Genomic DNA, 22,242 nt, shown 5'->3' with positions numbered 1-22,242 from the left:
TCTTCCTTGTTAACAAGTAGTTCCCTGGGCAGTATATAAAAGTCTGCAGCTGAACGCCACGTCTTTTTAACTTTTTTCAAAAGGAGTTAAAAAACGGAAACATTGAGGACATTTTTTAACTGAAGTTCAAAGCAAAGGAAGATGAAAAGGGGTGAGATTTTCTAAAGAAAGCCAGGACATGATAATCTTTGCTTTGGAAATTTCAAGCTGTTCCTTCTCCGTAGGCCAACACATCTAATGTTTTCTTTCTTGCAAAGCACTTCGGTGTACCCAAGTTATTTTTACAAAGCATGCAATGTGAGTAATAGTTTACTTATTTGCAAATGCTGCCCCCTCACTATATTTTTTTCGTTGGCAGTGGGGCAAAATGAAGCCTCAGAAAAAGCAACAAATGTCAGGCAGCACCTTAAACCCCAAGAAGTACTTGGTGGTCACAAAACAGAATTTAACCGATGTTCCAGGTAACTTAGGATGAGTTACCTAACCACATGCTACATATTCATCGCTAAATCTTCTAAGGAAACATGCTTTCTCTCCATACACGTTGGTCAAACCTCAACTGCCTGAAGCTGGATGATAGAACAGCCAAACAATCCCAGCTATTCTCCTAAACTCCTTTCCTGGGGCTCATGGTCGAGAAATAACTGCAAAAAGATCCACTCTTACAGCATTAACATCTACCTGCCACAGTGTAAATTGCAGTGATGACCAGCAAACCGATGACCGCTATGTAGAGGTCCCAGTGCAGGGCCTGTTGGATGAAGAGAGCCCCAGCGTACATGTCAACCTGGAGGAGAGAGAAACATCTAAGATTGCAATCTCAATAACCCTCTTGTCTGGGCTGACTCAAATTAGAAGACAGTTGGCCAAATGTTGGGTTATATCCCCTATACCAGGGGTAGGCAACCTTGGCTCTTTTATGACTCGTGGACTTCAACTCCCAGAATTCCTGAGCCAGCATGGCTCAGGAATTCTGGGAGTTGAAGTCCACGAGTCATAAAAGAGTCAAGGTTGCCTACCCCTGCCCTACACTAATGGTTGCGTTTGGGTGCATAGATAGAGAGTAGTCTCTCTTAGAATCCTAGGGCTGAAAGGACCTTCAAAGTCTTCTAATCCAAACTCCTGCCCAAGGCAGGAAATCTTATTGCTTCCCAAAGAAATGAACGTCCAATCTTTTCTTGAAGACCTCCAGTGATGGAACACCCACAATTCCAGGAGACAAGTTGTTCCATTGATTAACAGTTGTCATTGTCAGGAAATTCCTCCTTATTTCTAGGTTGGATTTCTCTCTCGTGAGCTTCCACCCTTGCTTCTTGTCCTGTCTCAATCCTACCATGAGGACCATGTTGCTGAAAGGTGACGCCCCTGTTTGCTGTATGCAAACTTTAATGGCAATTTTCTCCAATTTTCTCTGGTCATGCCCTAAGACAGTGGTTCTCAACCTGTGGGTCGGGACCTCATTTGGGGTCGAATGACCATTTCACAGGGGTCGCCAAACAATGCAGTCCGCCATTTTTTCCCCCTTTTCCTTAGCTGTGCTACTCCCTTTTATCCTATTGGCTTTTGAAAGCCAATAGAAGAGACTCTCTTGAATAGAGTCTAATTCTATTGGCTTTCAAAAGCCAATAGGAATTGTCCAGGCTGTCTCTGCCCTGCTGAGCCCGCCAAAAGTCCCATTCTGCAAACGGTGCTGCACCAGTTGAGTAGTCCTCGACTTACGACTGGTTGAGTAGTCCTCGACTTACGACCGGTTGGGGGTCGCGGCATTAAAAAGGTTGAGACCCACTGCCCTAAGAGCCAGATTAGGAAGAATTACCTGGCCCAGGCCTTGGGCTTAAAGCCTAACTAATGACTCTTCTCAATTATTGTCTAAAAGGGTATTATGTCTGACCTTTGTTTCAAGCACAGTAATTATTAATTGGCTGGTCAATATTTGAACTATTGATTCAGATAGCCCCCTTCTCTTTTTTTGCTTCGGTCTGGCTGTTGCAAATTACAGGTAGCCCTTGACGTACGACCATAATTGAGCCCAAAATTTCTGAGACATTTGTTAAGCGAGTAGTACTACTGAATTGATGGCTATCGTGACCAAAACTAAAAGATATTTCTGTTGTTGTTGTTGTTAATTGTGAAGTCGTGTCCGACCCATCGCGACCCCATGGACAACGTTCCTCCAGGTCTTCCTGTCCTCTACCATCTTCTGGAGCCCATTTAAGTTCATGCCTACTGCTTCAGTGACTCCATCCAGCCATCTCATTCTCTGTCGTCCCCTTCTTCTATTGGATATTTCTGTACTGATGCATTTAGAAGTGGCTTAAGCATTTGAACTTGTTTTTTTTCCTTTTATATCACAACTAAGATAGATTTACATAGAAAGTTAAAAAAAATTGTTGAGATTCCTTGGTACATGAGTTGCAAACAATAAATTGCAAGAAAAAACTTCCACTTATTCAGTGTCCCATTATTAAGCTGGGACTAAGAATGTGTGTGGGTGCAATTCAATGGTGCAAAACTGGCACAAAACATTGTCATTGTTTGGGTGAACAGAATAAGGCTAGATGTTTTTAGATGTTTCCTTTGCAGCTGATTAGAAATGTCTTAAACTCTTAACTATGGGACTAGAAAAATGTAGTCACAATGCAGCAAAGCCATTGAAGAGAACCATTTAAGGACATGGCAGCTGCCCTTGAGCAATGTACAAACTTGGTCAAACAGAACTGGTAAAAAGCAGTTCAGAACTTTGGCACAGATTTGGGGTGGATGTAACAACCCTGATTTTGTGGGTAAAAATCTTTTGCCGCCCTAGAGTAACACAGCTCTCCTCTTTCAGTGGGTTTGTAGTTATTTACTCTTTTTTATAATGTGGTGACCAGTTTTGGTCACCACATTACAAAAAGGATGTTGAGACTTTGGGGGGAAAAAAAAGTGCAGAGAAGAGCAACTAAGATGATTAAAGGCCTGGAGACTAAAAGATATGAAGAACGACTGCAGGAACTGGGTATGGCCAGTCTAGAGAAAAGAAGAACTAGGGGTGACATGACAGCAGTGTTCTAGTATCTGCAAAGAAGGGGGGGGGGGTCAACTTATTTTCCAAAGCACCAGAAGGCAGGACAAAAAACAATGGATGGAAATTAATCAATGAGAGAAGCAACCTGGAATTTAGGAGAAACTTAATTAGCAATTAACCAGTGGAACAACTTGCTTCCAGAAGTTGTGGGTGCTCCATCACTGGAAGTTTTTAAAAAGAGACTGGACAGCCACTTGTCTGAAACGGTTAGGGTCTCCTGCTGAAGCAGGAGGGTTGGACTAGAAGAGCTCCAAGATCCCTTCCAGCTCTATTCTGAAAAGACTGCATCCTCTTAACTATCAGATTTTAAAACTTGGACAGAAGTTGTAACATTTTGGATAGAAACCAAATGTTGGGATTCATACCCAACCCAGCTGAAGTAGCATCTGTCTCTTGATGGGATTGAGTGTCTTCTGTGGTTAATAAGTGACCGGAGCAAAAGGTTAGCCAGTTACTCATTAAATGTGTGTAGTCAAACACAAAAGTCAATGACTAGACGATAGGACTGGGCATCTTCTGTGCCCGCCTGTCCACACACACAACACGTTCCATTGGTGTGGGCACTTCCTTTACATCTCTATCTGGGAAATAAATTTTCAGTTAAGAACAAAACAAATAGATGGAAACCAGCACTAGAAAACCAGCAACAAACAAATCAGATAAGGAGGGAGATTCTGGACTCAGGCCCACAAATTTGGACATCTCCTTAATATTAAAAGCTTTAACTCCCAACGCTTTGTGGTTCTATTTTAGAGCAACGTTTTTAATCCATTTTTTTCTTGAACGGTTGTACAATGCTACTACACAAGCCAACCAAAGTAATGGTGTGAATATGAGCATTCTTAGAGCTTCTCTCAGTGTCGTCTCCAGAGTCAGTTTTAGAACTCTTGGAAAACAGTTCTTGGCGGAAATGTTATGGGAGGTTCTGCCCGCCCTGCAAACTTTCAGGAATGGATCTGTGGATCCAAATCCTAGATTCCTTTCGCATCCTGAAGCCCCTTGGTCACCAGCGGATGTTTCCTTTACTCACAGGCGCATCCCTGAGGACAGTGAGGCTGTGGAATGAGCCGAGAGAGACATGCGTCTTCAGAAAGAGGCTGCCCACAGATGCGGCTTCCATGCCCACATTGGCCCTGCTCGCCTTTTAGACTTTGGATCCCAAACGCAGCACCTCCCCAGTTGCCTCCTGTATCTGTTGGTTTGCCGCCCTACGGCTGCCACAATGCACGAGAAACATCAAAAGTCACTTATGAAGCCTATGTTGACCTACTCTTTCCAAGCCAGTTCTGTTCTGTCTCCTCTCGTCTCCTTACTTACTGAAATTTTGGTGAATATATAGATAAACAAGTAGAGAATTGCAAGGAAGATCTGAATCCTTTTGCCACCAAACCGTCTCTGCAAATACTCTGGCATGGTTGTAACCTGGGAGAGACGGAAAAGGAGGAAGTCTTTACCAAACAAAAGCCTTGATGTTTTGGCGATGGCTGGAATGTACGCAAAGCCGTCTGGGAGATGAACCATTTCACAGCCCTCACCCTTCACCTCTCAAATCTGCAACTTCCCCAGCAACAGAAGACCCCCTTTAGTAAGGTGACCAACCGTCCTCCTTTAGGGAGGACAGTCCTCCTTTTGTAAGTTCTGTCCTCCCTCAAAAAGTGTCCTCCTTCATGTCCTCCTTTTCGATATTTGAAGACTAATCTGCAGGGCTTTTTTTCCCCTCATAAAACGCTCAAAATGGCGTTCTGGCACCTTTTTTTGACGTTTTTTTTTTCAACTTTTGCATGAGCTGTGCTCCTCCCGCTATTGGCTTTCGAAAGCCAATAGGAATTGCTGCTGAGCGCGCCAAAACACCCGGCCGGCAAACTTTGCACATGCAAGTTGTCTGTATTATTGTTGCAATGAATAAAATGTTTATTTTATTTACGATATTTTTTTCTTCAATTTATTTGTGTCCTCCTTTTCACTGTAAAAAAGTTGGTCACCTTACCTTTAGCCCCTAGTGAGAGCCTGCTAAAGACCTTTTTACCCCCTACTATAGTGATGGCGAACCTTTTAGAGACCGAGTGTCCAAAAAGCACCTCGCCCCTGTCTTGCCCCCCCTCTCCTGCCTGCAGGGCCACCCACCAATTCCATGGCCCGCCACAGCAGATCGCCCAGGCGGCCCAGCAGGGTCATGGCGGCCACACTCTCTGTCTGCACCCCACAGCATCATCTGTATGCGATGGGGCACAAGGGCAGAGTCTTGTCTCCGCTGCCCGGCTGCCATGTCCTTGGCTGCGCTGCTCTGTGCAGGCTGCGCCTGGGGCAAGTCTCTTCCAGGGAGACTGCTGGTGAGTAGGGGGCCACAGGGGGCAGCGAGGCTGGGGCGACAACGTGAGTGCCCACAGAGAGGGCTCTGACACCCGTGCCATAGGTTCGCCACCACTGCCCTACTACAAGCCTACTAAAGACCTCTTTAGCCTCTACTAAGAGCCATGGTGGCGTAGTGGTTAGAATAAAATATTGCAGGCAAACTCTGCCCACTGCCAGTAGTTCAATCCTGACCAGCTCAAGATTGACTCAGCCTTCCAGCCTTTTCTTTACCGAAAAGGAGGACGCAGATTGCTGGCAGCAATAGGCTGACACTGTAAACCACTTTGAGGGGGCTGAAAAGCACTGGCAAGTGGATGGCCAAATAAATTGATTAAAATAATTACAGAAAGCCTTCGACTTGCAACAGTTCCTTTAGGGACCGTTCAAAGTTACAACGGCGCTGAAAAAAGTGACTTTTGACATTTTTTCACATTTATGACTGTTGTCATGGTTCCGAAAAGAAGCAGCTTTTCAAAGAACTTTGAGGCTTATTCACCTTAAAGAATCCTTTATTTTCTGCATAGCTTCGGCACTAACAAAGTTCTCGTTTGAATATTTGCTACTACCACCAAGATCTGCGCCCGCGGTGGTTCCACCCGGGCCCGCGCCCTAGGCTTCAAGGCCCACCGCGGCGGCCCTCCTACTCGTCGTGGCCTAGCCCTCCATTGCCTGCATGAACATTTTGAAATAGGATGTTATGGGATATAAGCCACCTTGGAGGCCTCTAAAGAGGCTAAGACCCAGGGGTGCTTGCAGGTGTGTGCAACAGGGCAAAGAGAGTGAGAGAGACGGCTTTGCTCAAAGCGCTTTAAGAAAGGAAGGAAGGCATTTCTAACCCCTTTGGACGGGGAACAAAATCCCGGAGGCTCTGCCATATTGCCTGGTTCCACGTGGCCCTTCTCAGGTGAAGGTCAAGGTGAAGAAAGCAGGTAAGATCAAGAAGGACTCGGCTCTCTGGAAGAGCAGAGGAGGTGTTCTGGGTGCCGACTTACTCACCTCACTTGCAAGATAGATGGGAACAAACAGCCATGCCAACACCAGGACACAAAACATCCCCTAGGAGAGACCACAGAGCCATTAGAAAAGCGGAAGCCCCCTCCCCTCAAAAACCTGCAGATCTACGGGGCGGTTCACCCACTCTCCGTTGGCAGGGCAGGCCAACAGTTGGCGGCCGAGGGTCTCCACAAGCAAATTCAGCTTCATTTTACGTCTCCAGCTGTAGACTTCTGGCAGCCCCTGCCAATCAATCTGGTGCATTTTAGGAGGATTTGAAAAGGGAGCCAAAGGTAACTCCGGTGACAGTGTCCCAAAAGCTCAATTGGATGCAACTGACCTAGCAAACCAGGCCCTGCTGGGATAGGCCTGTAAGCTCTTCAGGTGTGGCTAAGTCAGAATAACAGAATAACAGAGTTGGAAGGAACCTAGGAGGTCTTCTAGTCCAGCCTTTGACCCAAGCAGGAGACCCTACACCAGGGGTAGGCAACCTTGGCTCTTTTATGACTCTTGGACTTCAACTCCCAGAATTCCTGAGCCAGCCACGCTGAGGGGAAAGGGAGAGGTTTCCAAGCTGAGTCATGCTGGCTCAGGAATTCTGGGAGTTGAAGTCCACGAGTCATAAAAGAGCCAAGGTTGCCTACCCCTGCCCTACACTATTCTGGACAAATAGCTGTCCAGACATAGAACCCAGGACATAGAATAATAGAGTTGGAAGGAACCTTGGAGATCTTCTAGTCCAGTGGTTCTCAACCTTTTTAATGCCGCGACCCCCAACCGGTCATAAGTCGAGGACTACTCAACTGGTGCAGCACCGTTTGCAGACTGGGACTTTTGGCGGGCTCAGCAGGGAGACAGCCTGGACAATTCCTATTGGCTTTGGAAAGCCAATAGAATTAGACTCTATTCAAGAGAGTCTCTTCTATTGGCTTTCAAAAGCCAATGGAAGAAAAGGGAGGAGCACAGCTAAGGAAAAGGGGAAAAAAATGGCGGACTGCGTTGTTTGGCGACCCCCATGAAATGGTCGTTCGACCCCAAATGGGGTCCCGACCCACAGGTTGAGAACCACTGTTCTAGTCCAACCCCCTGCTCGAGCAGAAGCAGTCTCTTCTTGAAAACCTCCAGTGATGGAGCACAGGGTACAACATTCACACCTTCTTCCCCCCTCAGGAGCAGTGCAGTTATAATCCTGCACTGGGACTGCAGAATAAACTGGAGAATAGAACCACTATGGGGCCATGCAAAGCAACTGGTCAGAGGAAGAGGCCTCCCCCCTCTCTGGGACTGCTGCTACTTAACATTCAGTGCTGGCAAGCAAAGCAGATGCCAGCAGGAAAGTGGGCAGCCTGGCATTAATGAAGCCCCAGCAGATGAGCTGATGTGCATGTGGTTCTCCATGGAGATAGCCCACCAGATCACCCCCCCCCAAAAAAAAGTTCCTGCCATTTTCAGTGAGGGATGGGCCCAATCCGTCTCTGTATCACAGTGTTTCTCAACCTTGACCATTTTAAGGCATGTGGACTTCAACTCCCAGAATTCCACAGCCAGCAATTGCTGGCTGTGAAATTCTGGGAGTTGAAGTCCACATGCCTTAAAATGGTCAAGATTGAGAAACACTGCTGTATCAGCTTCAAGGACTTGAACCCAGAGCCCGAGTGGATTAGCAAATACCGATTCCTGCTCTAGCAACATCCTGCTGCTCACTTCTTTCTCTCGCAGGGAGCGAAGTAAAGTGGAGTTTTAATGCAAGAGAAAAAAATTCTCAAGGTGCTGTTTCTGCAGAGATCGTGACATTTAGGGAGTATCCTCCGTGCCTCTCTAATCCTTCCTGTGCTGCTGCAGGGATTTGTAGATCTCTCTCCCAAGGTGTAGGCAGGTGGAGGGGTGGGGAAACCAGGTGGGAGGGCAGCCTTGCTCTGACCCAAACCAAAGAAGCTTTGCTATCCACATTCCCTCCCGCCCTTAAATTGTGTCCTCCTAAGCTTCCAGGTTCAAAAAGACCATTTTAAACCTGGCCCCCCATTTCACCTGGGCTCTTGATTCAGCTATCTGGAAATAGGGATGTCACAAGGCGAGTATATCTTACAAATGAAAAGAAGGGGTCAACATTTTGGTATGCCTCGTTCAGGGGTAGGCAACCTTGGCTCTTTTATGACTCGTGGACTTCAACTCCCAGAATTTCTGAGCCAGCATAGTTGGAAGTCCACGAGTCATAAAAGTGCCAAGGTTGCCTAGCCCTGGTCTAGTTTAATGAAAAGAAGGATTAGGGGCGACATGATAGCAGTCTTCCAATATCTAAGGGGTTGCCGCAAAGAAGAGGGAGTCAAGCTATTCTCTGAAGCCCCTGAAGGCAGGACAAAAAGCAACAGATGGAAGCTGATCAAGGAGAGAAGCAACTTAGAAGGAAGGAGAAATTTCCTGACAGTGAGAACAATTAACCAGTGGAATGGCTTGCTTCCAGAAATTGTGGGCGCTCCATCACTGGAATGGTGTAGACCAGGGGAAGGCAACCTTGGCTCTTTTATGACTCGTGGACTTCACTTCCCAGAATTCCTGAGCCAGCATGACTCAGCTTGGAAACCTCTCTCTTTCCCCTCAGCATGGCTGGCTCAGGAATTCTGGGAGTTGAAGTCCACGAGTCATAAAAGAGCCAAGGTTGCCTACCCCTGGTGTAGACTCTCCTGCTTCAGCAGTGGGTCGGACTAGAAGACCTCCAAGGTCCTTTCCAACTGTTAGTCTGTTATTCTGTTTCAGTGTTCCATTTACTCGGATGTCTTTATATTCCAGGTGTGCAAAAGCTGACTCAATCCAAAAAGCATCCAGCCAGGCCCCAGAGCTGAAGAGAAGGGAGAGTCAGCCCTTTGCACAAAAGACACAACTCTTTTGCTGACCTCTTTAAACAGCCCCTGGAAAAGTCTGCTATTCTTTAATCAGCCGAATCAGGCCCAGGAGATAGAAAGGAGTCCGCAGATTCGAGAAAGACCTTGCCCCTTGCCCTTTGCCAGCCAGCATAAAAAGAACCATAAAAGCGATACTCACATTCCATTCGTAGGCCGTGGCAGCAATTCCAGAGGCTGCACCAGAGCCAGCCAAGCCAATGAAATGCCCGCTGCCAACATTACTGGCAAACAGGGAAGCCCCCACCTGTGAAAAGAAGCCATTGATCAGCTGGGTGGGAATCTCAGGTACCTTCTAAACCTGCCTTGAGTGGATCACTTGTCCTGACCCAAGACCCAGTTTCTCCTTTGGGATGCTTCTTCTTTTTTTTCTTTTTATAATAATTTTTTATTTTTCCAAACTCTCCCCCATACATATACCGTGATATTTATCAGATGTTAACATACATTCTTTTTACATTCATATATAAGATACTTTTAATAAAATGAAATAAATACATACACATGACTTTTGGTGTTGCTCACCCATTTCCCCTTTCACTGTATCCACACTCCTTCTTCTCTACCTTCTTTCTCCCTTTCTTCTCTTCCCTACTTCCCTCTTCTTCCTCTCCTCTTCTCTTTCCTTCACCACTCTCCTCCCCTTTCTCCCCACTTCTCCTCTTCTCCTCCAACCTTTCTACTTCCTTCTCCCCTCCTTTGCTCTTTTCTCTCTCCTCTCCTTTCTTCCCTCTCATCCCTCTTCAGATACAATTCAGGGGTAATGTCCGAGCAACTCCTCTCTCCAAATTTCTCCTTTGGGATGCTTCTCTTGACACTATAGGACCAGGGTCTCCAAACTTGGCAACGTTAAGATGTGTCTATGGAGATTCTCAGTGATCCAGGTCACAGGGGGGTCTTTAAAAAGGCCACAAGCTCAAATTGGCGGAGTCAAATCTGTTTGGTTTTTCTCAAAGAAAAACAACAGAGCCGTGTTCCAGGCCATGTGGGGATCGGTCTACCCCTTTCCCTATCCTCCAGGAGCAATGTCTATGGAGATGACCATCCAGGTCACGGTTGTCCCAAAGGTGCTTTTTCAGGACACAATTAGACTTTCATGTTTTCTTTGAAGACGTTTCACTTCTCATCCAAGAAGCTTCTTCAGCTCTGACTGGATGGTGGGGAATGGAAAGATTTATACTCCTTGCAGACAGCTGGTCATTTGCATGCTTTTAGAAAGTCCTTGAGGCCACTTGAAGGTTTGTCTGTGTCCTCAGGGTCCCCTGAGTGGTGCAAGTGTGTGTGGAGCCTTCTTGGCTGCAGGATTTTTTGTCCTGTGTCCCTTCACTGTTGAAGGCAGGTGCAGGCAAATGGTCCCAATGACTCTCTAAAATAGGGGTTCTCAACCTTGGCAAGTTTAAGACTTGTGGACTTCAACTCCCAGAATTCCTCAGCCAGCTTTGCTGACTGAGGAATTCTGGGAGTTGAAGTCCACAAGTCTTAAACTTGCCAAGGTTGAGAACCCCTGCAGAATGCAAATGACCAGCTATCTGCAAGCGATATAAATCCCTCTACTTCCCCACCATCTAGTAGTCAGAGCTGAAGAAGCTTCTTGGATGAGAAGCGAAACGTCTTCAAAGAAAAACAAGGAAGTCCACTTGCCTCCTGAAAAAGGGTTTAAGACTTGTGGACTTCAACTCCCAGAATTCAAGACTCAAGTCTTAAAGTTGCCAGGTTTGGAGACCCCTGCTAGAGAAGCGGATGCTCTCACTGCTTTTTCTGGTTTGCACAGGTTCAGACAATCTGGCCTTTGGCAACACCTGGTCTATCAACAAGAGAGGCTTGTCCGGCTCCTTCAGACCTAGGTCTGGGTGTGGAAGGAGGTTCTCGGTGGATTGATCCACAAACCATGCTGGCCTTTTCAAAGTAGAGAAAACAGGGAACGAAAGGACATCTCTGTCTTTTGTATGAGGAGTCACTTTGTTGTAGTGGTGAAGGTAGCAGGCTAGAAACTGGGAGATGGTGACTTCTAGTCCTGTCTCAGCTAGGTGACCTTGGACCAGTCCCTCTCTCTCGGCCCTAGGCAGAAGAAGACAATGATAGGCAACCATTTCTGAAAACGTTGCCAAGAAAACGTCAGCAACTAATTGAGGCAGGGGCCTCAGCAAAAGACTGACTGGAAGGCACAAAATCTTTTGTGTAATTCCCCTCCCCAAATCGCTCACCAAGCAAAACATTTTAGACAAGCTGAAATTGGAGATAGCTTACCGGCCACCAGACCATCTCACCCCCAGCTAGGAAGTAACCCTTAACGGTGCTTCGTTTTGTCTTCCACATTGACTGAAATATTAAAAGACAATGAGTTTATTTGCTGAGAATATGAAAGGTTCCATAAAGTACAGTTCCCCCACCCATAAAAAACAGGCAAGTAGGAGTGAATATGGAAAGGGTCCCATTTCACTCTGCGGTAATTCCTGGGGTTTCCTGTTTTGGGATCTTGAAAGAGACACAAAGGAGGAAGAAAGCCTTCCCCCAATCAAGGGAAGAACCTGTTTTAGACCTTCAACTTGCTGCTTGAGTATTTCCAATATAATAGAATAGAATAAGGAGAGGATAGACAAATAGAAAATTGGCATAGAATAGAATAGAATAGAATAGAAATGGAATGGAATAAATGGAATGGAATGGAATAGAATACCGTACTTTCCAGCATATAAGATGACTTTTGAGAGCGTTGAAATCGGCGCTGAAGTCAGGGGTTGTCTTATACGCCGAGTCGTCTTATACACCAGAAATAACGGTAGTTTCCGGCGTATTAGACAACTTTCTAGGCATGCGACTCGGCGTCGAAGTCAGGGGTCGCCTTATACGCCGGAATATACGGTAGAATAGAATAGAATAGAATAGAATAGAATAGAATAGAATAGAATAGAATAGAATAGAATAGAATAGAATAGAATAGAATAGAATGGAATGAATGGAATGAATAGAATAGAATAGAATAGAATAGAATAGAATAGAATAGAATAGAATAGAATAGAATAGAATAGAATAGAATAGAGAATGGGAATGGGAATAGAATAGAATAGAATAGAATAGAATAGAATAGAATAGAATAGAATAGAATAGAATAGAATAGAATAGAATAATTGGAAGGGACATTGGAGGTCTTCTAGTCCAACCCCAGACAAATGGCAGTCCAGTCTCTTCTTAAAACCTTCCAGTGTTGGAGCATTCACAACTTCTGGAGGCAAGTTATTCCAATGATTAATTTTTCTGTCAGGAAATTTCTCCTTAGTTCCACGTTGCTTCTCTCCTTGATTAGTTTCCATGTCAAGCACAGTAGCCAGGATTGAGACAGGTGATTATCATTCATGGGAAAGTGCCCATCAAAGAACCAGCTTGCCTCAGATGTTGGGCCAAGATGGGCCACAGAGCCACAGCTGAGAGGACGCTTCGGATAGGGAGGGGGGCCTGGCATTCTGCAGGTTTCCTTGCAGAGAGACAGGCAGAGTTCTTTGGAAGGGGAATCCCTTAGAATACCCTTGAAGCAGGATGCAGCCCACTTGGTAGGCCAGCTGTGTACCAAAATGCCATGAAGTTGGCAGCCTAGCAGAGCCTGAAGAGAGTAACCTTGACTTGGCCTGTTGTGCAAACAAGTGAGCCGGGAGCCATGAAACGATGTGATAATCCGACCGTTGGCTTTGCACAGGCTCCAGGCCAAGGGGGTGGCGCTCTGACCTGGCAGAGGGTGCCAGGAGAAAAGAAAGCGTTCCTGGATTCCATTGATCAAGGGCAAGGATCCTATCTCACATAACTCGGCCCATTCACAGTTGACTACAAGGCTCGTCAGACGATGAACAATGCCACAAGAATGACAAAGCCTGCCTTTCATAGCAGGAATTGTGACATGTTTAGAAAACATTAATCTCTGCAAACCATGTGGGATGGGAAAAGACTTTGCTTGACCCAGGATCTGGCCGCAAAACATTTACCAAAGGTATTTTGCTTTAATGGGATAGATTTTTGTGGAATTTGGTAATTCTAGTCACAGGTTAAGCCACTCTTTATTCTTGTCCTTATCCAGAAGAACAGCAGCTGTTATGATGTGCCCTCCAGAACAGGAACCAACCACAGATCTAATCCCTGAGTTGGTGCCAGCTTCTACAGCAGTGGTTCTCAACCTTTTTAATGCCACGACCCCCAACCGGTCGTAAGTCGAGGACTACTCAACCGGTTGTAAATCGAGGACTACTCAACTGGTGCAGCATCGTTTGCAGAATGGGACTTTTGACGGGCTCAGCAGGGCAGAGACAGCCTGGACAATTCCTATTGGCTTTGGAAAGCCAATAGAATGAGACTCTATTCAAGAGAGTCTATTCTATTGGCTTTCAAAAGCCAATAGAATAAAAGGGAGGAGCACAGCTAAGGAGGAAAAAATGGCGGACTGCGTTGTTTGGCGACCCCCGTGAAATGGTTGTTCGACCCCAAATGGGGTCCCGACCCACAGGTTGGGAACTGCTGTTCTACAGGAAGTTTGTCCACCATCATCTGCTCCAGAAAAAGAGCCACCTCAGATGAGCATCTAGAAGAGGGAGGGACACCCCAGGATGCACAGCTCTCCTGCAGACCTAGATGGCCCCAGAGGACTTTGGCCCCAGCGCTGGCACTAAAAGGGACCGAAGAGGAAGACCGCTAAGCACATCGAGAGCAATCCAATGCATTACACTCCGTTTATTTGACTGAGAATCGAGATCAATTAATTTTCACTTCAATTGTGTCCTGCCTTGGCCCATCTCTGTGTCCGGAACGTTGCCTCTGCTCAATGTGAACAACAGCTCCAAAGCAAAGCTAGATTTGTTCCCCCAATTGAGGAGTAGGAACTGAGGCTTCTCTGGGGAGGTCAAAGAAGTCAAGCTGGCAGCCACAGTTGCAGCTACCATCCACAAAAGCCCTGAGTTGGGCAAAAAAAAAAAAAAGGCCTCCAGAACTGGCCTTTAATAAAAGGATGTGTTTGGAGCTCTACTGAGGTCCAGGCAGTTACCAGGAGTTAACACTGACTCAAAACCACACACACACAGATACACAGACACACAGCCCTTAAAGATGAGTGGTTTCTAGCTGCTGGATCCTCCTTCACGTCCCAGGCGATTTGCTAGCAAAGATTTAGCAGCAAAAAGCAAAAGAAGGCAATTTGTTCAATCTACAGCCGCTCAATAACCTTTAAAACAGTGTTTCTCAACCTTGACAATTTTAAGGCACGTGGACTTCAATTCCCAGAATTCCACAGCCAGCATTGCTGGCTGTGGAATTCTGGGAGTTGAAGTCCACGTGCCTTAAAATTGTCAAGGTTGAGAAACACTGCTTTAAAACAACAGCCTCCCCAAACACAGTCATTCACTGGAAAATCCCCGGCTTAGGTGATCTGACGATGCCACTGCCTCCCACCCACTGCAGGGCTGCACAGCTGAGGAAGGGCAAAGAAACAGTTGCAGGATTTGGGCACTGCCAGTTGAGAGAAAAGAAAGACCAGGGGTGACATGATAGAAGTACTACAGTATTTGAGGAGCTGCCATAAAGAAGAATTGGGGGGAGGGGGTTGTCAACCTATTTTCCAAAGCACCAGAAGACAAGAAACTAATCAAGGAGAGAAGCAACCTAGAATTAAGAAGGAGTTTCCTGGCAGTGAGAACAATGAATCAGCTTGCCTCCAGAAGTTGTGAATGTTCCAGCACTGGAGGGTTTTTAAGAAGAGATTGGACAACCATTTGTTTGAAATGGTATAGGGTTTCTGCCTTGAGCAGAGGGTTGGACTAGAAGACCTCCAAGGTCCCTTCCAACTCCTCTATTCTATTCTATTCTATTCTATTCTATTCTATTCTAGTCTAGTCTAGTCTAGTCTAGTCTAGTCTAGTCTAGTCTAGTCTATTCTTCTATTATATTCCACTTCATTCTATTCTATTCTATTATTCTATTATATTCCACTCCACTCCACTCCATTCCATTCCACTCCATTCCATTCTATTCTATTCCACTCCACTCCACTCCACTCCATTATTCTGTTATATTCCATTCCATTACCTTCTATTATTCTATTCTATTCTATTCCACTCCATTCCATTATTCTATTATATTCCATTCCATTACCTTCTATTATTCTATTCTATTCTATTCCACTCCACTCCATTATTCTATTATATTCCATTCCATTACCTTCTATTCTATTCTATTCCACTCCACTCCACTCCATTCCATTATTCTATTATATTCCATTCCATTACCTTCATTATTCTATTCTATTCTATTCCACTCCACTCCACTCCATTCCATTATTCTATTATATTCCATTCCATTACCTTCTATTATTCTATTCTATTCTATTCCACTCCACTCCACTCCATTCCATTATTCTATTATATTCCATTCCATTACCTTCTATTATTCTATTCTATTCTATTCCACTCCACTCCACTCCATTCCATTATTCTATTATATTCCATTCCATTACATTACATTATTCTATTCTATTCTATTCCACTCCACTCCACTCCATTCCATTATTCTATTATATTCCATTCCATTCCATTCCATTATTCTATTCTATTCTATTCCACTCCACTCCACTCCATTCCATTATTCTATTATATTCCATTCCATTACCTTCTATTATTCTTTTCTATTCTATTCCACTCCACTCCACTCCATTCCATTCCATTCTATTCCCATGAAAAAGTTGCTCTGTCCTTAAAAGACACAGCTGGCTCAGGTCTTAGACAGGAGTGTTTGCTTTTGGATATCAGCTGAATTTATGAATAATAAAAACAGACAGAAATATCAGATGCTGTGTCGCCAGAAAGACCCTCAACCCCCCCCCTCTCCCCCGCCATGGCTCCTAAGGAGAACTAATGATTACATTTGGAAGCTCTCCCTAAAAAACACTTGCACAGTCCAGTGGAGCCTTCAGCTTCACTTGCCCAGCCAATGCCCGAGGGGCAGCCCTCCTTTCCTTACCCACAGGCCCACAGCCAAAACAAAGACGAAGTACAAAACCAGGACAACAATATCAACGGCCTCCAGGGTCTGCTGGGGGAAGGCAGTCCAGCTGTTGGAGGGGGGAGACGTTGGGCTGGTACTGCTAGGCTCCATCGCTGCTGCTCGCCCTGGCTGCCAGCTGCCTCGTCTGCCCAGCGCGTGGATCTGCGGGACAAAAAGGAGAGCGAAGTCAGGTCCTTCCTTGGGGAGAGCCAGCTCTGCCCATTAGCCCGGCACTCTCGCTCTGGGTTTGCTCCAGCAGCAGTTCTGTTTATTCACGACGGCAGGTGAAAAAAAGTTATTGTGACAGATTCTAAATTAGACCGACTGGCTAACATGATGCAAAGGTCAATTTATTTGCTTTTGGCCAACTTTATTTGCTTTTCAATTCGGCAAGAGAAAGGGGGGGGAGAGAGAGAGAGAGAGAGAGAGAGAGAGAGAGGAAAAAAATAACAACACCGGGAGAATGGGCCATTTGTTGGCATGTTGAGACAGAATGCCTCAGTTCTCATGTTCATACTCAGTTGCACTATATCAAATGCAATCTGTAGATTGAGCTATGTGGCAGGTAGCCGAGGCTACCATATTTGCAGGAAGCCACAGAAACCTCTCTGCTCTATCTTGACCGACAACCCAAAAACAGTTAATCTTCGGAGTTAGTCAAGTCTTCGGAGTTGGCTTTTTAGATGCAATGGTCAGCTGGAACCTAGAACCCTCACGTTGGATGGGGGTCTAGAGTCCATCAGGTGCAACCGCTTCTCAGGGCAGGAATTTAAACACCCCCAACCACCAGCTGAATCCCTCCAATTCAAGGGACTTCATCCATTCACCCCTCTGGGCTATTGGTCCCTCTCTTGAACTGCTGTGTAACTAATAAGAAAGTAGGCAATACTGGATTAACAAACCCAAGTCTGTTTCTCAGGGATGACATCATACAAAGGAGTCCCAGGGCTTCAGTGCAGAGTCAGCCCCCAAACATTTGAAGCAATAACAAAAACTTCCTCCAAACATTTAACAAATGTCTTCCCTCGCTGGCTTACTTTAAATTAGGTGCAGGAAAACAGGGATCCTTTCTCTAAAGTAAATATTTTGCAAAGGTTTGGGGATCCAGTGAGAAGGTCTAGTTGTTGAGATACTTACTGTTCCTTCTTTGTGCCGGAGTCTGGTGAAACTGCAAGGAAGAGAGGTCCCACCACAAGCAGAGGTCTTATCTGCTGAGCCCAAGGCTGGGAACAGAGTCCCAGAAAATAAGTTTTTGAAGGCTGTTCCTGTTCCCGTCACCTTGTGTTGGGTTGGGTTGGGTTGTGTGGGAGTTTTCTGAGAGCAGACGAACAAGTTTCTCTCTGTGGCTTAAGGAGATACTTGAAGGTTCAGGCTGAGAGCCAACTCATCACCTTGCACATTGATACAATTTTCTTTATCTCTCTGTGGCCTGCCTGGAACTGGAAGAAGTGCCAACTCTGTTACTCTGGAAGATCCTGGAGGCTTTGCGCTGCAGGGCTGATGTGGAAATAATCAGGAAGGGGGGCAAGGAACACCAGAGCTTCAGGCACACTGCTGGCTGCTATGACAGGACAGAAAAATAGGTCCCTTTCACTTGGATCCCACTGAGGAAAATTACTGGCACAACCCTTCAGGATGGAGCTTTCCTGGGGCCAGAGACTGGGACCAGCACGGGGTGCCCCAGCTGTTGGGGGAAAAGACAGGCTTTGGGGCTGATCTAGCTGGATCCTTTGAGAGGTTGGAATGGAATAATGCAAGATCATTATTCTGTAAGATCATCTCGTATCCCCCAAAATTTATGCCACGTAACTTCAACAGTAATAGAAAGCATTCTTCCATTCGAAGCTACTTTTGAGAATGAAGTTCTACTATTTCACTGGTTTTCACCTCTATCGATTTTGAAATGCTAGGTCCTTGCCTGCAGCTATTTGGCCATGAAGAGGAAGGGAATGGGGCAGAGTGGAGGCACTCCTGCCTGGGATTCTGATACGAGGAAAAATGGATTTAACTCAGCCTTACAATTTGCAAAGATTAGCCCCGCTTGCCCACACCAACGGCAGCCAATTCCAGGGGAGGGGGGGGGTATTTTTCTGCAGTTGGATGGGAATGTCCAAATCCCAGGGCCCAGATGAAATACCTAGGCAAGTCGGAGGGCGAGTGGCAATGCCTGGCCCCACACCTGCCCTCTTGAAGAACATCTGGGCATCCTCCCTGTCCTTTGACTCTGGCAAAGAGGAAGTTGAGGACGGCCACCAAGTTTGATCAGCACTTTCTTCTCCCATCTGCTGCCCAGACTGAGTCGCAGAGGGACACGCTGCGCTAGGGGCAACCAGGCACTGAATCCCCTGGCCTGGATGGAGAGAGCCAGCAACCCCATGCGGCTTTGCCAGGGCTGCTGTTCTTGCCACTCCGTTTATGCTTTTCCCAGGCCTGGCACCGAGCCTCCACGGGCCTTTTGAGAGGCACCCCGAGTGTTCAAGTGCTCCCGCAGATCTGAGCCAGGAGCGGAGACTTACCATGCTCCTTGGGGCTCGCTCCCGCCTCGTGCTCCGGGCGACCAGCCTTCTGCCAGTCCGCAGGGTGGCTTCCAGATTCCAGCGCAGAGGATTCAATAAGGCTCTTTCACCAGTTCACAGGCGTGAAAAGGGGGAATTTATATGCAGGGCTCTTGGATTCATTGGTCCTGCCTTTGATGCTGCTCAGGAGTCAGGCTGAGCTGCTTCCTTATCAGCCTTTCAGGGGTCAAACTCCAAAGTATCTTATCCCCCCCCCTCCAAATAATCATGACCGGAGAGAAAGACAGAGACAGAGACCCAGAGGGAGTGAGTAAATGAAAAACAAAGACAGAGAAACACACACAGGGAGAGTGGAAGTGTTGCAGAAACTGCAAAGACAAAGGGAGGAACTTTCTCCCAACAGATGTCTGCGTGATCTCAAGGAGGAAGGGAACTCCTACGGTTTGAGAGGATCACTTGTCCAGATCTCTGCACTTAAAAGCAGCAGAGAGTAAACTTGATTTCTGTTTGCAAGTCACTCAACCTCGAACTTCATTATGTCATGCAAAAAAAAGGGGGGGAGGGGAAAGGAAGTTGTTACAGATCTCTATTCCATCATTGCTAGCAAACTAGCAAGGACGTAACAGCAGCTTGATCTCGGGTTGCTTAAATGTTGCTTATACAATGATTTGTATAAGAAGAAGTTTGGTAATTGTATCTGGGCATTACGTAAGCTGCTCCTGCACTGAATGGCAGCTGGTTCCACCTTTTTGTAGACATCAATCTAGTGCAAAGTCACGTTCACATGGCCCAGTCCTTGATTGCACTCAGATGGCTTGCACAACTCACCATGTTGGTGTCTAAAGAATGGTGTGTTGGCCTCTTGCCCAGCCATGCCCGGGCCTCAACTTTGAAGATTATTTTGCTCTAGACCCAGTTTTAAGTATGGAGGGGGTGTTATCAAGAATGACCCACCTTTTACATCTCCCTTCAGGAAGTTCCAGCATGGAACCTGGTCTCAAAGGGGGATCCCCATCCTGGGCACCCACAGAACATGGTCAGAAAAGCCAAGATAGCAAAATCAAAACCTGGACTGGTTTTTATGCGGATCGTGTATGTGGCATTCATAAAAACCATGGCTCTTTGACCACACCATTGCATCTTGACCTCATGAATTTTGACCATACTCATCCCAAAACGAGGAGAAAATGTGGCAAAAATACTTTCTGCACCAAAAATGGATACTCTGATTCCCACAATGGATGAATAGCTGCAAAGGTTGATGGCATTGGCAGAGACAGCAAAACTGACTGCTTTGATTAAAGAACAGAACACAATTAATCTCGTTTCGACTTGGAAACCGCTTCTGGACTTTGTGCTTGAGGTGGGGGGAAAAATGAAACTTTGATTTGAGGTTTTGTTCAATAGGTAGGCTTGTTGTTGTCAAAACGCCAGTACGTAGGATCATTTAAAGTAAAAAGTTGAAGTTTTATGTTACTACCTTCTTCTACTGCACCAAGAGCCGGAGGTCAACGCTTTTATTTTTCTTTTCTCTTTTATCCTACACTTTTTCCTCTTCCCCTCTTCCTCCCCTATTTTCCCATTATTTTCATTTTTCTTTGTATTTCTGTATTTTATATTTCGGTAAACTGATAAAATATTTGACCCAGAAAATGCCGCTCTCCCGCCATAGTCTTGTTTTCTGGATGCAGCTCTAGGGCACTTAGCTCAACAGCAAGGAACTAAATGGAGGCAGCTTCTAGGTAGCCACTGCTGCTGAGGTGGCGCAGCAGTTAGAGTGCAGTACTGCAGGCCACTTTAGCTGACTGTGTTCAGCAGGTCAGCGGTTCAAATCTCACCGGCTCAAGGTTGACTCAGCCTTCAATCCTTCCGGGGTAGGTAAAATGAGGACCCAGATTGTTGGGGGCAATGTAAATATATATATATATATATATATATATATATACATTGCTTACTGGTGTACACCGCTTAGAGAGTGCTTGCACTTAAAGCGGTATATAAGTCTCATAAATAAACGGCCCTTGAACATGTTGCAGAAGAAAGCGGCCCAGGGCAGCATTCCTTGGCAACGTGCAGGGCTTCCTGTCATTCTGTTTGCCTTGCTTATTTTAAGCATCAACTGGTAAGTGATGGAAAAAGACCAATAGGGAACCCTGCCATCCTTTCAATCATAAGATTTCGGCAAACATTGGCCGACCTTTCAGACATGCACTCACGGAGATAAACCCGGGCTTTGCCAGATGTTGAAAGTTTCAACATCTGCCTTTTGCACACTGCCAACTGGGTCACCTTCGCAGATAGGTGGATTGTAACAAACATGTGAGTTACAACACTACCCTGAGCCCTCGTACAGCCTGACCATGGGCCACCTGAACAATAAGCCATGGATGCTGGTTAAGGCAAGACAAATGCGTTCTCACTTCACGCTCAAGCTGTAAAGTGTGCTTTGCAAAGTGCAATGGCAGGGGATGTGTGAAAGGCAAACAAATCACATTATACTTTAGCAAGAGGGGCAAACACAGCCCACGTTTGTGCCACAACCTTCTTTATAGATAGGGGTGTCCAACCTTGGCAACTTGATGGCTGGCTGGGAAATTGTGGGAGTGGAAGTCCAGAGGTCTTAAAGTTGCCCAAGTTGGTACCCATGTTTTAGATCAAACTTTCCACAGACACAGACACACACAGCAAAAGAGAAGGCTCTTTGCCTGATCAAAAACTGTTTCACTGAGAAAAAGAATATTCCAGGAACATGGAGAGCTCTCTAGTTGGAGCTTCTCTGATGCTTATTTCAAACCAGCCTTTTCTGGGGTGTGGGGGGCTGTTTGTCAAGAATATTAAAAATCCATTTTTCCCCCGTTTCACAAGTGCCTCCATCTTAGAGGTAGTTGGGATTACTTCAGGTTCAAACCTAAATATCTGAGTCCCACCTTCAATTATCTGAGCATCTTCTAAATGCATTTTTAGCATTGTTTCATGATCTACAACGTACAGTAAATAATAATATTAAAGCTAAATAAATAATAAATAAGCCCTGATCTCCTAACACACACACCCCCATCGGCACATTTTTAAAAAGCTGATAAGTGGTTGGTTTTCCCACCAGTAGCTGTTACTGGGTGGCCTGGGAAAAGGTGGATGGGAATCCACCAGCCGGCAGTGCTGTATCTTGTCTGAGGACAGCAACTCTGTCTGCTGATGCTACAGAAGCACATCAAGACTGACTGCAGGGTAGTGCAATTTATGCCACAAGGATAGGAGAAAAGCACAACTATGGCTAGAAGCAAGAGCCCATAAACCATCTTCTTATTCTATAGATGGCTGGCTTGGATCAGGTGTAAAAAGACACGATTGCCAAAAGGGATGTCATTTTCATCTTACAGCTGTGGCTACCGAGAGAGTATCT

The 22,242-nt window shown here is 45.9% G+C and overlaps 1 protein-coding gene across 6 annotated transcripts in view; it reads right to left on the bottom strand.

The window, feature by feature from the left end:
- SLC5A11 (solute carrier family 5 member 11) overlaps positions 1-20,684 on the bottom strand; it is a 39,534-nt gene extending 18,850 nt beyond the window's left edge. The window contains exons 1-8 of one of the 6 annotated variants that reach the window (XM_039349742.1): positions 18,840-20,684; positions 17,461-17,884; positions 16,300-16,485; positions 11,557-11,628; positions 9,452-9,556; positions 6,416-6,475; positions 4,385-4,489; positions 682-787 (exon numbers count right to left, since the gene is read on the bottom strand). In XM_039349742.1, the coding sequence (XP_039205676.1) occupies positions 682-787; positions 4,385-4,489; positions 6,416-6,475; positions 9,452-9,556; positions 11,557-11,628; positions 16,300-16,434 (583 nt within the window). In that variant the 5' untranslated portion in view covers positions 16,435-16,485; positions 17,461-17,884; positions 18,840-20,684. Of the gene's footprint in view, positions 1-681; positions 788-4,384; positions 4,490-6,415; positions 6,476-9,451; positions 9,557-11,108; positions 11,629-16,299; positions 16,486-17,460; positions 17,885-18,460; positions 18,816-18,839 lie in introns of those variants that run through there. The other 5 variants (XM_039349744.1, XM_039349745.1, XM_039349743.1 and 2 more) reach the window with 5 other exon arrangements.
- Between the last annotated feature and the right edge of the window lie 1,558 nt (positions 20,685-22,242).

This window comes from Crotalus tigris, unplaced genomic scaffold (genome assembly GCF_016545835.1).
Source record: "Crotalus tigris isolate CLP2741 ecotype Arizona unplaced genomic scaffold, ASM1654583v1 scf7180000018301.7375997, whole genome shotgun sequence".
Lineage (NCBI taxonomy): Eukaryota > Metazoa > Chordata > Lepidosauria > Squamata > Viperidae > Crotalus > Crotalus tigris.
This window is presented reverse-complemented; position numbering and strand designations above follow the sequence as displayed.